The sequence below is a fragment of the Rana temporaria genome, chromosome 2 (genome assembly GCF_905171775.1).
Source record: "Rana temporaria chromosome 2, aRanTem1.1, whole genome shotgun sequence".
Classification (NCBI taxonomy): Eukaryota; Metazoa; Chordata; class Amphibia; order Anura; family Ranidae; genus Rana; species Rana temporaria.
The window spans coordinates 382,372,689-382,388,093 of NC_053490.1; the positions used below are offsets into that span (position 1 = coordinate 382,372,689).

The 15,405-nt window shown below is 41.2% G+C and overlaps 1 protein-coding gene across 5 annotated transcripts in view; it reads left to right on the forward strand.

The window, feature by feature from the left end:
* Window positions 1-15,405, forward strand: part of DCAF6 (DDB1 and CUL4 associated factor 6) — a 148,156-nt gene that overhangs the window by 99,884 nt on the left and 32,867 nt on the right. For all 5 annotated transcript variants that reach the window (XM_040337877.1, XM_040337876.1, XM_040337874.1 and 2 more), the window contains 3 exons: window positions 6,323-6,434; window positions 11,876-11,967; window positions 13,626-13,863. In XM_040337877.1, the coding sequence (XP_040193811.1) occupies window positions 6,323-6,434; window positions 11,876-11,967; window positions 13,626-13,863 (442 nt within the window). The remainder of the gene's footprint in view (window positions 1-6,322; window positions 6,435-11,875; window positions 11,968-13,625; window positions 13,864-15,405) is intronic.

Genomic DNA, 15,405 nt, shown 5'->3' on the forward strand with positions numbered 1-15,405 from the left:
CGTTTTTCTTGTGTAATCCATTTCCAAATTTTTTTTCCATTTCCAGTGTAATATTTTGTGCCGGTAGTATTAGAGGTGAATTAAAATTCCATTTTTCTTTTTTATGTATCTTATCCCATATTTGTAATGCATTCCTTGTAATACAGTGTGTGTCCGTGCTAAGTTCTCGATTATTGTGCAGGAATCCATATTATCTTCCCCAGTGGTACTTTACTCGTAAATTCCATTTTTACCCACCTCTTTTCTATATTCTTTTTTGCCCATTCTATTATTCGTGATAAGACGATCGCGTGATAATAATTTCTCAGATCAGGTGCCCCCAATCCCCCTTGTGCCTTTTCCTTTGTTAATAGTGTCAAACTAATATGTGGTTTCTTACCTCTCCAAATAAATTTTAGGAACATTGACTGTAACATTTTAAAATATGCCTGTGATGGTGGGAATGGAAGCATTTGCATTTTCTATACTTTTTTGGGTAATATTACCAGTTTGAAAATATTTATTCTGCCACTCCCAAGTTGCCCCGGTGCTATTCTATTAAGTTCTGCTTTAATGTTGTTTAATAATGGGAGGAAATTGGCTCTATATAACGTCTCATTAGTAGTTGTTATCTTAACTCGGTACTTCAGTTCTTTTTTTTCAGCTGAATGGAAAATCTTGGTAGATGTTCCTATCTGCTTTAGATATGTTAATACTCAATATTTCGGATTTGGCCGGGTTTATTTTAAAATTAGACATATTTCCGAACTCTTTAAGAGCTTTCATTAAATTAGGTAAGGTTATTCTAGGGTTAGTTATAAAAAATAAAATGTCGTCCGCATAGGCCGCTAGTTTATGGTCACCCTCCCCTACTTTTATCCCCCTGATGTCCACATTCCACCTTATCCCCCTTAACAGGGGCTCCAGCGCGAGGACAAACAGTAGCGGTGACAGGGGACATCCCTGTCTAGTGCCATTTTTCATCTTGAATGGCGCTGAGACAGTTTACTTTTATTGTCACCGTTGGTCTATTATATAGTGATTTTATCCAATTGGTCATTCTAGGTCCTATGCCTATTGCCTCAAGTGTACTCGGCATCAATTGACAGGAGTAGACCTGGGGCCCAGCTTTCTTTGATTTTCTGTATAGCCAAAAGAGCTCTAATTCCGTTTGACCCTCCCCCTCCCTTCCTGTAATGAATCCAACTTGGTCTACATGGTCTATAACTTTTGAGCAAACAATTAATAAACGCTTATTGCGATTTTTTTTTTCCTCCAAAAAGATGTAGAATACATATCGCCCTAAATTGAGGGAAAAAAAAAAATTTTTTATATATTTCTTTGGGGATATTTATTATGGCAAAAAGTAAGAAATATTATTTTGTTTTTTTTCAAAATTGTCGCTCTTTGTGTTTATAGCGCAAAAAATAAAAACCGCAGAGGTGATCAAATAACGCCAAAAGAAAGCTCTATCTGTGGGGGAAAAAAGGACATAAATTTTGTTTGGGAGCCACGTCGCACGACCTTGCAATTGTCAATTAAAGCGACGCAGTGCTGTATCGCAATAAGTGGCCTGGTCTTTGACCAGCAAAATGGTCCGGGGCTGAAGTGGTTAATCTTTCCACCCGAGACACTGCTGCTAGTACGTCTGATACCAGTCATCTGAGCTAAAACAGCAAGTTGGGGGAAATTTCCCCAGAAAGAACAAAGATCGGTTAAACCTGACAGAAGTTCTAATATTTCGCCACACTGTTGAAAACATAAAAAGCGTTTGGTCTTTATCCTACAGCAAGTAATGATCTTAAATGTAATCAGCAATTTAAGCTTCCATTGACTTGATAATTATTGTCCTTCTTACATGCTTTAGTCAACACCATATTTCTCTAAGTTATGTAAATCCATTATAGGACATATGGTACTTTCATATCCAGGCCCCTCAGCACATCGGGTATTCCAAAGTCATTAACAAATTTTGGTTGAAATTGTTGGCCATTTGGGTTCAGTAAAGTATAATGACCTTTGACGTTCTCGACCTGATGTCAGGAACCCACACTGTCCTTGCATTAGAACCTCTGTAAAATTTCTTAGCAATATTGTCAGCCACATGGCCGGAGTATATTACTCTGTTCTATATCATTGAGTAGATGCAGAACTAAGAACATGACAATTTTTGTTAATGTATGCAGAGTGAAATCATTTTAGTAGTCTGTCTCTTTTTTCATTTAAATGAAGTCTGGTAATTATATCATGCCATTGGTTATCCTATAAAATTATGTTGGAGTGATGATGACCTTTGCCCTGCTTCTATAAAGGAAGTATTTTCAGGTCTACTATCGTAAATGGGTCTATTCTGACAAGTAGCCATATATGAGGCAAATAATCATGTGTTTCAATAAGCCTTGCAGTGTTTTCAGTACTTCACAGATGTTATACCACATTTGATTTTGCAGATGTATAAATGGCACTCATTACTCATATAGATTCCCCTTTCTGTACTGTGGACACCCTATCGCACCTGCAGATAAAAGTGCAACCAGCATGCTCTAATGAAGAGAAATCTTTCTATTTGAAACACAAATGGCAACATCTTGCCACTATTGTATATTGGAACCACATAGCTTTTATCAGTTTGGGATATGTAGAAAATGAGAAAGTAGCTAAAATCCTCTATGTGCTGCAAAACTTTGAAGTCCTTTAGATGCTGACAAAGGGATTAATTATATCTTGGTGGTTTTTATTTTGCCAGGGCTCTCTAAACACCAGTGGCCCTTAATGCCCCCCCACCCCCAGTCCATGCTGCCTGCCCCCCAATCTACATCCAGGGTGCTAGACGCATTGATTCCAATGGGGTTTGTTTTTTAGAAACACATGATTAGAGCCTTGGGCTCTAATAGGCTTCAAAAAGGGTGGGCTCGGGTGCAGAGTGACCCGACTCTGTGTAGTTGAATGAATAGATTTTCTCTTCCTGATTACCACTGCAGTGTAGTCTGGGCATACAGCCAAGACAGCTGCTTGGAGGAAAGGCACACATCCCCTCTCCCTATAGGTAGAGACTTTCAGCTCTGTTTGTTGTATAGTTCAGCTCAATGCTAATCTATTTATAGTATCCTCCCCAACACAAAACTTAGGATGCTTTTATCATATGTGACGGGGAACTTGTCTAGAGTTATCAGGCTGATAACAGAAGGACAGAGCAGGAGAAAGCTACAGGACATAGTGCTTTTTAAGAGTGATAACAAAACGCTACAGATATGTGCCCAGCTCAAACGTCATGAATTGGGTTTACATCCACTTTGAAGGTGATTTAGCATTAGAATTGTTTTAGAGTTCTGTCTCCTTTGGGGCAAAGTACATGTAGTAATCTGTCCCATGTTTTAAAGCGCTTTGTAACCCAAGGAATGAATACCTGACCTGCCCCCCCCCCTCCCTCCCCTCCTGCTGTGGCCAGTCAAAGAACAGCTTTCAAGAAGGTGCTTGATTCATAGCTGCAGCTTGTCTTGGCTGTAAGCACTATCCTGAGACAAGTAACAGCAAGTGGAATGCAGAGGCCAGCTTATCCCCCTTCTGCATTCCTCTTGCCAATGCTTGTCTCAAAGTGCCAAGACATTTTTGGAATTTCAAAATTTTGGAATTTTTCGAAAATCTGAGAAAAAGAGAAAGTCAGTAAAATTTGAAATAACTAATAGGAACTATTAAATTATAGGTATTGGAATTTCCTTTCAAATTTGGCTGTTGGTGAAAGTAACGAATACAAATTTACCTGAAGTTACGAATTATCCGAAAAAACGAATGCCGCATCTAAACAAAATAATAATAATATTTTTTTACTATTTATTATTATTATTATTAGTATTATTAATCGATTGTTACAATCCATTCGATAAATTCGCATTCGTTACGTTCACTAACAGCCAAATTTGAAATTAAATTCCAAAACCTATAATTTAATAGTTAGGAGTCATTAAGTTATTAATTCGTTATTTCAGATTTTCATTTTTATGTAGAGCTTTTTTTTAGAATTTCTGAAATTTTGAATTGCCTAATTTCTAATTCCTGAATATTCGAATTTCCGAAATTTCGATATTCTGAGATTCGAACTTCCTAACTTCGAATTTCTGAAATATAGAATTCCTGAATATTTGAATTTCCGAAATTTCAAATGTCTGAAATTCCGATTTTTCAATTGTCTGAAATTCAAAACTTCGGAATTAACTCATTTGTCAAAATGCGTTAAACAAATTTGGAACTGAACTAATTGCACATGTCTAGAAATGAGTATAGCCTATTAATCCACCTTCTCAAGTGGGCGCCAAAAACTGGATGCTGAAGCACCATCCTCATGAATGTCCAGTCTACCTAATCAAATGCTTTTTTTAGCATCTGTAGATTTTGGAGTGTAGGGGTGTGAGTGGTGTGTACTAAATGAATCACATTTAAAGCTCTGCTGGTATTCTTTTTTTTCTTATTGATCGAGTACAAAGCTCACCTGGTTAGGGTGAATTAACTGATGGATATATGGATTTGGCCTATTAGTCAGGGTCTTGGTAAAAAGTTTTAAGTCTAGGTGAGTAACGAAATAGGATGACGGATATAGTTGCTCGTAAGGAATTCTGAGGAAGGTGGTGGCCAGCTTGGATTGCATTAAAGGCTTAAATAAAGGGCTTGGTTAAAAGATGTGCAAAGGTTTTATAATAAGGCAAGGAAAAGTTTTATGGCCCAGGAGCTTTGTGGGGCTTTGATTCTTTCAGAACTATTCTGAAGTCAGAGGGTCATCTAGGGCCTGGCACTCTGGGACAATAGAAGCAGGCCTGAGTCAGCCAAGTATTGGCAAATATCAGAGAACCTGTCCTCCCCTGGCAGGGAAGTCACAGAAGGTAACAAATTATACAGTGCCCTATATAATTCTATAAAGTGGTTGATCATCGCTTGGGAGGAGTATAGGGATTTCCTGTCTCGGGTTAATGTGGGGCACATGCGATGAGAGCCTAATCTCTCTAAGAGCCCTAGCCAGCATTTTTCCTGTCTTGTTTTTGCATTCATAAGTATGGGTCTTGAGTTTTTAGCAAATTGAATTTTAAAAGAAAGTAAAGCTTCAAACTTGTCAAGGAGAGCTCAGAGGTCATCAAAATTCATAATGCGCCTGAGAACGTTTTATGTAATGTTTTTAGAGAATGCATTTGGGTGAGCAAAGTCACCAGTTGGTTCTTTTATTTGGACCCTTGGGGAAAAAAGGATTCCTCTTTTTTATAAAACATTTGTGATCTTCCCATAATGTTATTGGGCTTCCAGCAGAAGGTTTGTTAATCTGAAAAAAGGAATCGCTCCAAAGGTACTGCAGCTCTCACCTCCTCATCCTGAATATAGGAGTTCCTAAGCTTCCATTGCCAAATCCTATAGGAGTTGGCCAGAAGGAAGTTTTCCATCACTACCAGGGCATGATTAAGATGCATTCAAATCTCAATAGAGGAATTGTGTACACAGAAAATATCTTATTTTGACAAAAAATTGATGCAGAAATAGGTCTGATTCTCCGTTGAGAAGGTTTAATCTTTTCTTTTTAACTATGAAACCCATCAACCAGTTGTTCGGCATGTATGGGTTGTTTAAAGAAAATGTGTGAGAGGTGGGAAGGTCATATTCCTGTTCAGTATAAGAGTCTCCTTCTCAAAAGTGGCCAGATCCTCGAGGGAAGCAGCCTGTAAGTAATCTGATCTGTGTTGGTAATGTAAAGATTCACAAGGGTCACCTCCAGTCCTTCTAGAAAGACTTTCACAAACCGGTACCTGCCATGAGCATCGGCTTCAGAATCCTTCAGAGACTATCTAGTGCTGTGGGCAAGGATAATGCTGGCACCCCTGCATTTAGCATCAGGGCAGGTACTGCAATAAGAATGAGGGTATTGACGATTGGTAGTATGCACAATATGTCTGGTTCTAAAATGAGTCTCTTGGAGAAAGGCTAACTGAACTCTTTCTGTCACCCAAAACCAAAATGTTTAGAACCTTGACATTACAGGACAGCTTTGGAAGGCAATTTAGGATTGAGCTTTTGTGCTTGAGTAGTGGGAAAATACATAATCAAAAGGAAATAAGAGGCCTTATGGGTACCAGGAAAATTAGAAGAAAAAATGAAATGGACCTCTTTTCGGAGGACAGAGGAAGAGGAGAAAAAAAAATCAAGAGTATTCTATTGTCCCACAAGGATTGCAAAAATGTAAAAAAAAGCAATGCTCCTAAACCAATTCTCCCACGCGTTCATAAGATATTTTAAACCTTTAAATATGAAAAAGTGATATGAGTGCTTGTTTGCAGGTTAACTAAAGACTGCCTTTTCTACCTTGCAGAGAGTGGTAAACGAAGACCAGAAAGTGAGACAAGTGAACCAGTGCTGCAGTTGCATTACAGTACAGAAGGAACTACCACAAGTACTATAAGACTGGATTTCACAGATGAATGGTAAGTGGGTTCCATCACATTACTTATCAGTATGTGTGATAGTAATTTGAAATGTATTTCAGAGCAGCAGGCTAGTGCTAGAACAGTGCACCCTTGGGGTCCTGAGTTCTGCACGAACCAGGAATAACCTCTCCATTATGATGCGCCACAATTCTTTGTGTGTGTTTAATTCTTGTGACCCTTCTACAATACAAAAACTTACTGGTAGGCTAATTGGTTTCAACTCGCACACTGGAGAATCCGAGTTATACAGTATGATGATATAGCTAGCTACGTCACTAGCCTAGTCTCAAAATACCAACCTAATCGCCCTCTTCGTTACTCCCAAGACCTCCTGCTCTCTAACTCCCTCATCACCTCCTCCTATATCCACCTCCAGGACTTCTCCTGAGCCTCGCCCCAATCTGTCAGACTGTCTCCAAACGTATCCAATTTTAGGCGATCCCTGAAAACTTTCCTCTTCAGAGAAGCCTGTCCTGCCTCCATCTAACAACTGCACTTCAATTTTCTCCATCAGCTCATCCCCCACAGCTATTACCCTTTTGTATCACTTGACCCTCCCTCCTAGATTGTAAACGGGGCCCTCTGATTCCTCCTGTATTGAATTGAATTGTATTGTAATTGTACTGTCTGCCCTAATGTTGTAAAGCGCTACGCAAACTGTCAACGCTATATAAATCCTGTATGATGATAAAAAATAATAATAATGATGATTGTATAAATGTGGTATTGACATTTTTCTCTCTCTTGCCCCTTGGCTGCTGTCAATGTTCTGATTTTTTTCATGATATCCAATGGCACACACCAAGGCTACCCTTGTAGCCCTTAATCTTTATACTCTCCTTGGAGCCTTTTTTATATACAGTACGGACAGATCCTGGAATTATGGGCTACCAGAAGGCTTCCAGGGTACATAAGGTGGCCGCCTTTCGTGGGCGACCTGATCTTCTTCTTTTTGACGGACTCTGAAATAATTGCTTCAATCGTTGCGCACATATGTCTCCCTTTCCTATTTTTCAAATTAACTTGTATAAGTCCTCTGCCCCTTCTATTTCTTTGTACTGGCCACGATTCATAGTCTATACCCCTCTTTTGCCTTCCGATGGGCATCCGATGCTATTTGTTACTTGGGAGCTAATATTAACCCAGACCCTGCTGCCCTCTATGCAGCCGATTTCGATCCCTTGCTTCTTAGGTTGCTGACAGATCTGCTTCATTGGCACACGCTCACATTGACCTGGTTTGGCAGTTGTAGTGCCCTCAACATGATGTTGCTGCCCCGATTTATGTATTTTGATGCAGGCTCTACCCATCAGTCCCCCCCTCCCTCCTTTCAAACCCATCAACTCCCTTTTTCGAGAGTTTATATGATCCCACCAGATACTGTGCCTTCAGCTTCTTCATCTCCCTTAAATTCAGGGAGGAGTGGGCCTTCTGAATGTGCAGGCTTATTATAGATTGTCTCACCTCACTAGGCTGGCTGACTGGCATTGTCATGCTGAGGCAAAGTACTGGGTGGCCATTGAGATGGAGGACCCAGGCGGTATGGTGAGAAACTAGCCATGTATCGCCTCTCCTCTGCCAAAGGTTCTCAGTTATCATCCTACCTTGGGAAAGTACCTCTTCTTTCATCTTGCAGTGGGAATCCGACCTTGCTATGCAGTTCACCGACTCACGAAAAGAGAAAATCCTCCACTTTTCCCAGAAATCCAACATAGCCAACAAGGTTCAAGACACCATTTAATAAAATTCTGACAAGTTGGTATAGGGTGCCCACGACCCTACATCGTATTTTTCCACAGGTACCTGACGATGTGCTGAGGGTGTAAGGTCAGACGAGGCACTATGTTACACATTTTCTGGGAGGGCCTAAACTTTTTTTTGCAAAATCCTTTTTTTTTTTTATTGAAGTTTTCATTATCGCACAAAATTAGCCCACGCATGGGGCCAAACATTTGCCCACGCAGGGGCAGTTCTTCTGATGCGGCAACATACTGCAACAGGGCACAACATAAACAAACTGACTTCTACTATAACCCCAATGTGGGGAGAGGTTGAGTTCAGGGGAATATGTGCTCAAATTGGTACCGACAGGATAATGCAACATGAAAATAGTTGGGTCAATATACTAAGACTAGCGATATATTGTTAATCTAGGAATAGGTTACTGCATCAGTTGCTGTGGTGGTATCATCTAGCCAACAGGTCCATACCTTCTCAAATGTTTGTGGACAACCCCTGCCCGAGTAGGTGGCTTTATATAGGGGCAAACTGGCATTCATTAGGCTTTTCCAGAATCTGACAGAGGGGGGAGATGATGATTGTTTCCATTTAATCTAAATGGCCTTACGAGCATAGTACAATAGCAGAGATATGAGTATTTTTCTGGCTCTGAGCATTGACATTTTGTTTAAGGAACATGTGTCTTAGTGACCTTCTTTCCAATACTGTTCGATTGCTGGGAAAACCCCAAAAATGTGGATAAAGTCACCCGGTTGGTAGGAGTAGCGCCAGCACGCCGGAGAATGCGACATTTGGTGCAGCCTGTGAGGCGTGTAGTGAACTCTATGCACAATTTTGTATTGAACCAATTTGTCCCTTGCTGAGACCAGAGGGGAGAAGGGAAAGTCCCAAATCTCCCTCCAGTCGTCCTCGTCCAGCTCCGGTATGTTCCCCACCCATTTCCTGCGGAGGGAGGACAACTTGGGGCTGGCAGCAACCAGCAGGGACCCGTAGAGCCGAGACATGGGTTTCTCCAAGTCTTTCACCCGAAGGGTGAATTTGAGTATGCCAATTCAACTGGTTGGCCTAAGAACTGACACCTGTAGGCATGAGCGATTTTGAAGATACCTAAGATGGGTCCGTGCAGGCACATTAATCTTGGTGCGTAAAACGTGAAAGGGGTGAGCTCTCTGTTGGTGAAAACATGCTCAAGGGTCAGTATTTTGTATTTGGCCCAGGCCTGTGGATCCGGATGGTATTAAACTGTGTTAAAAATCTGGAGAAAAGGTATATGGACAGCTGCACACCAAAAATAACCTTAGAAGGTAGCCTTTATTTGTGCAAAAGAATAAAAGCAGTACAAAACACAGCAAGCAGGGGGTATAATTATATATAGCTGACGCGTTTCGCACAGAGGTCTAGTGCTTAGTCATAGCTAGTGCTAGTCGGCTATGACTAAGCACTAGACCTCTGTGCGAAACGCATCAGCTATATATATCCCACTGCTTGCTGTGTTTTTTAGTGCTTTTATCCTTTTGCACAAATAAAGGTTACCTTCTAAGGTTATTTTTGGTGTGCGGCTGTCCATATACCTTTTCTCCTGGTTTTTGCCTTGTGCATTGCCAGTGCCCACCGTTTCTGAGGAGGACATTGATTGCTCATTGCACTCACCTGGGTTAGGGTTCAGCCACAGGGAGGTGTGAGGAGACCGGGAGTTCGGCTGGGGTGCCCTCAGTGCCTCACCCACCTTCCATGCCTGCATAGTGGTACACATAGAAGGGGTGAAATGGTGAGGCCCCACTATAGCCGCCTCCAACACCGTCACAGAGTTGGTCAGGTCTGGCTGCAGCCACCAATGGGTGGTCACAAGCTGAGTGGCCAAGTAATACTTGTGGCAATCAGGGAGAGCCAAGCCCCCACTGTCCACAGGCCTGGTCAGAGTAGTGTATTTGAATCTAGGCGGCTTGGGCCCCCAAATAAAGGAGAGGAAGAGTTGCTTGAGAGAATTGTGGGGAGTTCCGAAAAATGTACGTAAATATAGGGAGGACTTTCAGCTTGAGCTGCACAAAGTCTATACTCTCTCTTGAGATGACAATGCCTAAATGGGTAAACTGATCAACCCACTGGAGTGGGAGAGAGGAGGGTGAGGAGGCCCTAGCCCCCACTGGGAACAGCTGAGACTTGTGCCAGTTCACTCTTAACCCTGTGAAGGCGGAGAGAGTCACCAGCGTCATTAAAAAAAAAAGTAGCAGATCATCCGCGTAGAGAGCCACTCTCTCCTCCCAGCCAGCCCACCCTAAGACCATGGACCTCGAAGGGCTTCAGCAATTGGCTCCATGGCCATATCTTCCTGAGAGGTGACAAATACCCCATCCGCCGTAAGGATTTCCGATATAATGGCTAAGGGCCTGTGCTAGCAGTGCTAGTAGTTTGCTATTCTTGTCTCCATGCTCCAAAGTATTCATGTCTGCTATGTTGTATACCAAGCCTGGTGGCGTCTAAAACATGGAGATTTAGTTCTCGCCTAAGCGATGAAAGGTGCTCAAAGTTGGGGACCGTAGCCGAGGATGAATATTGAATTAAAGCCTTGTCAACCTTGTGCTGCAGGTCAGAGACCATGTCTCCAAGCTCTGCCTTCACCACCGACACAGCCGAGATATACTGACCCCTGCTGTGCGCTTTGGAAGCGTTCCATGTCATCTCCAGGGAGGCCGATCCTGCATTGTGTGCCCAATAGTCTTGCAAGGGAGGAGAAACTCTGTCATGGACTGGAGGATATTGGTTATGAGGAAAGGTTGTGAGGGCTGAACTTATTCTCTCTGGAGAAGAGACGCTTGAAAGGGGATATGATTTCAATTTACTAATACCATACCGGTTACCGCACAATTGGGATAAAACTTTTTCACAGAAGTGAGCTTAACAAGACACATGGCCACTCATTAAAATGTGAAGAAACAAGGTTTAGCCTTAAACTACGTAGAGTGTTATTTACTGTGAGAGCGGCAAGGACACCTTCCACAAGCGGTGGACTCAGCGGGAGGGCATCAATGGTTTCAATAAACTATTAGATAAGCACCTGAATGACCACAACTTGCAGGGATATACAAGGTAATGCTGACATATAAACGCACACATAGGTTGGACTTGACAGACTTTTCTTTTTTGAACCTCTCCTACTATGTAACTATGTAACCTACATTTGTAAGTTTTTTTTATGTACAATAATAATGGTAAAATTATTGAGAGTGGCGAGGAAAGGAAAATGTGAATATAGCCTGCTACAGAAGCTGGCATTTTGGTACATTTTTTACATAGGTTCATGTTAATAGCCCAGAATTATTCACCATCTATTATTATCTACTAATATTATTATCCAGTTGTTATTGCTTCTTTGACTTAAAGTGGTTGTAAATTATCTTATACCCAGTGATGTGTCTCAGGTGATAAATGGAGAAGAAACCTCCTACATAAGTTGTATCTATTTATCTGCAGTCTTCTCTTCAGCCATTCAAAGTGCAGAATTTATACAGCTTGTCTGAGATTTCAGAAAGCAGTGGGCAGGGAGCTGAAGTTACACTCTGTAGATCTAATTGAGGAGAACTGCTTGGAAGGGTCTTATCGAGCAACTGTTATTTTTTATATATTTTAACTTGCATAATTTCTTCTATATACTTAAAGCTAATTTATTTATTTATTTTTCATTATTTTATTTTTTTTAGGAGCAACACTGCCTCAAGTTCAGTAGCTGTAAAAGTGGGAGGTTCTGATGATGCTGCTACACCTGAACCAACTTTGCCAACTGAAATGGAAGGTACTAGATTTGTATTGTAATTGGTTCTATAAAAATGACTCTGTGCCCCATATAAATTTCATCAGACATACCTTTAATTGTCACTTGTGTAGCACAAATGGGCTACAAATGGTTCATAAGCAGTGGCAGCTTGTCCATAGAGGACACACAAGTGACGCCTCCCCTATCCTTGCGTCTGGCCCCCTGATCTACATATCGGTGGCGCCGGACTATGGCTTCCAATGCAATTTTTTTTTTTAGCACTGAATTAAAGCCAGAGGCTTTAATGGGTTTCAAATAAGGGTGGCCTCGGAGCGCAGAGCATTGCGCTCCGAGCCCACCCAGTTGTGTGACCATAGCAAATGAATTTTTGCTATTATCACACTAAAGTTCCTCACCGCAAATTGGGAGGAAGGTCTGTGAGACCTTTTTGCCGATTGGCCAAAGCATCAGGCGATCCTTTTGGATGCCTAGTGCTTTGGCAGAAGAAGGGGCACACTGCAGAGAAAGCTGAAGGCGCGGACATCGGAGCCGCTGTGGCCCGCACATGGTGGAGGCTACAACCATGATCCCGGTATCTATTTTTAGGACCGGCGATTTTCTTTCAGGTAAAAGTTCTTGGAGCGGCTGGGCAGCTGTTGGAATACTTTTACAGGTGGCGGAAGGGGAAGCCCAGCAACGATGCGGCCTGCGGCACCCAGATCCGGCCTTACAGTGAGGGGGAACTGAAGCTGTTCCTTCCACTGTGTAACGGCAGAACCTGGAAGCGATTATTTTGTCTCTTCCGATTCCGGCTTTTTGTTTACTGGCCGCATAGCAGCAGATCAGACCGATCTGTGCCCAATCAGCTGCATTGAAGCCCAAAGGAGAGTCGGGGGTCTAATAGACCCCTGATCTCTCCATAAAGAGTACCTGTCATTGTAATTGCTGGCAAAAGGGATTGTTTACATTCCCTTTGACTGCAAAAAAAAGTGATCAAAAAAAGTTTTTTTCAAGAAACACTAAAAATAAAAATACCATTTTTTTTTTTAAATGCCCCCATCACCTTGTGCTCACACACAGTGGCGAACGCAAATGTCGGTCGAGCATGCATATGTAAACAGTGATCGCATCAGACATGTGAGGTATCGCCTCAAATGTCAGAGCAAGAGCAATAATTCTGGAGCCAGACCTCTGGTAACCTGCAAAGGCTTTTAAGGTGTCACCTATGGTTCATTTAAAGTACTGTAGATTGTCGCCATTTCAATGAGCGTGCGCAAATTTACTCTGTGTAACATCATCTTTTATATTTTACCAACAAATAGGGTATTATATTGTCTTTGGGTTTACAAAAAATGTATCAATGTACATTTTATCCCAAAAAATTGCGTTTTGAAAAACCATTGTGCAAATACCATGTAGCATAAAAATTGCAAAGCCCACCATTTTATTCTTTAGGGCCTTTGCTTAAAAAAATATATAATGTTTGGGGGGTCTATGTAATTTTCTAGAAAAAAAGGTAGATTTTTACATGTATGTGAGTAGTGTCCGAATTGGTCCGGTATTGAGGTGATTAATAGGTTGTCTGCATTAAGTTTTTTGTCCTCCATATATAAATCTTTAAATATTTCTACCTACATTTTTGTTTTGACCAAAAAATCTCCTTATGTTATTACCATGCATATTCTACTTTTTTTTAGTCATTACTTCTGTTTCTACTGAACAAGATGCGGCTGCACTTCCCGACAACATGGAAACAGACCCAAATAGCACAAAGATGAGTTCTGAACAACCAAATGCAAGCTCAAGTACGGCTGAGCAACCTGAAACATCTAAAAACACAGCACAGTCTGACATGTCTGAAAGCTCCAGCCATCGGGAAACTGACAGCGATGACAACACAGTTCGGTTGCCTCCAAGAGCTCAGACTCAAAACAGGTGAGTTAAGAGCTAGACCCCCTAAATTGTGTGCTGCATCAAGCCGTAATTCCATCAATACTCAAAAATACCCTTTGCACAATTAACTAAACACAAAAAACAAGTTACTAATGTGTTGCTGTCTGCACTGATGTGTAACCACATTTGCCAAGAATATCTATACCAATAAAGTGCTGTGCCGCATTTTAAAACAGTTGTGCACCAAAAACAATTTATGAAAATTATAAAATGTATCATGTGTACTGGAAAATGTATACAATACAACTGTGTAGTTGTATTGCAACAAGTGAAATTAATAAAAACAACCTAACAGTCCAACATGTTAATCACACGTGCCAGTGATCCAATGTGTATGATCAAAAAAAAGTGAAGTAAGACCACATGATAGTCCTACATTTTTTTTCATCACAAGTGCCCATGAATAAACTGTGAATCCCATGGGTTCTACCACCTGTCACCTTATGCTCTCACCTGGAGATATTTATGGGTGCTCAACCTGTGGCCCTCCAGCTGTTGCCGAATTACAAGTCCCATCATGCCTCTGCCTTTGGGAGTCATGCTTGTAATTGTCAGAATTGCAATGCCTCATGCAACAGTTGGAGGGCCACAGGTTGAGCACCCATTATCTATATGAAAAAATCAGTCTCAATGTGCCTTGCCCCTTAAGGTATTTATTTTTATTTTTTTTGTACCTGCTGATACCTCCCAAATGATCACATGCCTCTGTCCAATATGGTTCCTTCACAGCATGTGGCTCAAAGAAATTAAAACCATCATCACACTTACATTAACACCACTTTTACCACTTTTATAGTAAAAATAAATAAATAAAACCTGTTGCCCCCTCAGATTTGTTAAACTCACAATGTATATCATTCACCCACATTTGAGTGTGCGTGCTGATGTCCTAAGATCTGCTCCCCAGGTGTGCACGCTAATGTCATAGGCTCCTCCTCAATAGACTTCAGTAATTAGATCTGCGCTCCTTTAGTTCCTGTCTCTGTTCTAGGCCACCTTTTGGAATTTTTGGTGATTTTTTTTTTCAGTTCCCATATTGAAAAATCAATATTATAAAAAATAAAAAAAATTAACAGGGAAAGAGGGCGCTCATCATAATTGGCACTGCACATATGCAGACCTCAGAACCCAAGCTCTGAGATGTCTCCATTTTACAAATCTGCCCAGGTAGTGCGGCGCAGTAAGCATTAGCCAGTGGTTGGTTTATGGAACATACTGAAGCAGGAAAAAAAAAACAATTGCTTTGAAGGATACACCAAAAGCTGTATTTAAATTGGAATTAAATTCCAAACCAAAAATGCATTGTATTGCAGCTTACCAATTAGGTGGTGACTGCATCCATTTTCTTTTCTTTTGGGTTTTCCCCCTCTGTCTTCACCTGGTGACCTGGCCAGTAACTTACCACACCACAGCACAGGAGGCACAGCAGACAGCAGTATTGTAAGTCTGAGGGGAAGGGAGTGTTAAATGTATTAGCAGATTTAGATACACTAACAAATTGAAGCCAAACCCCAGCTCACACTT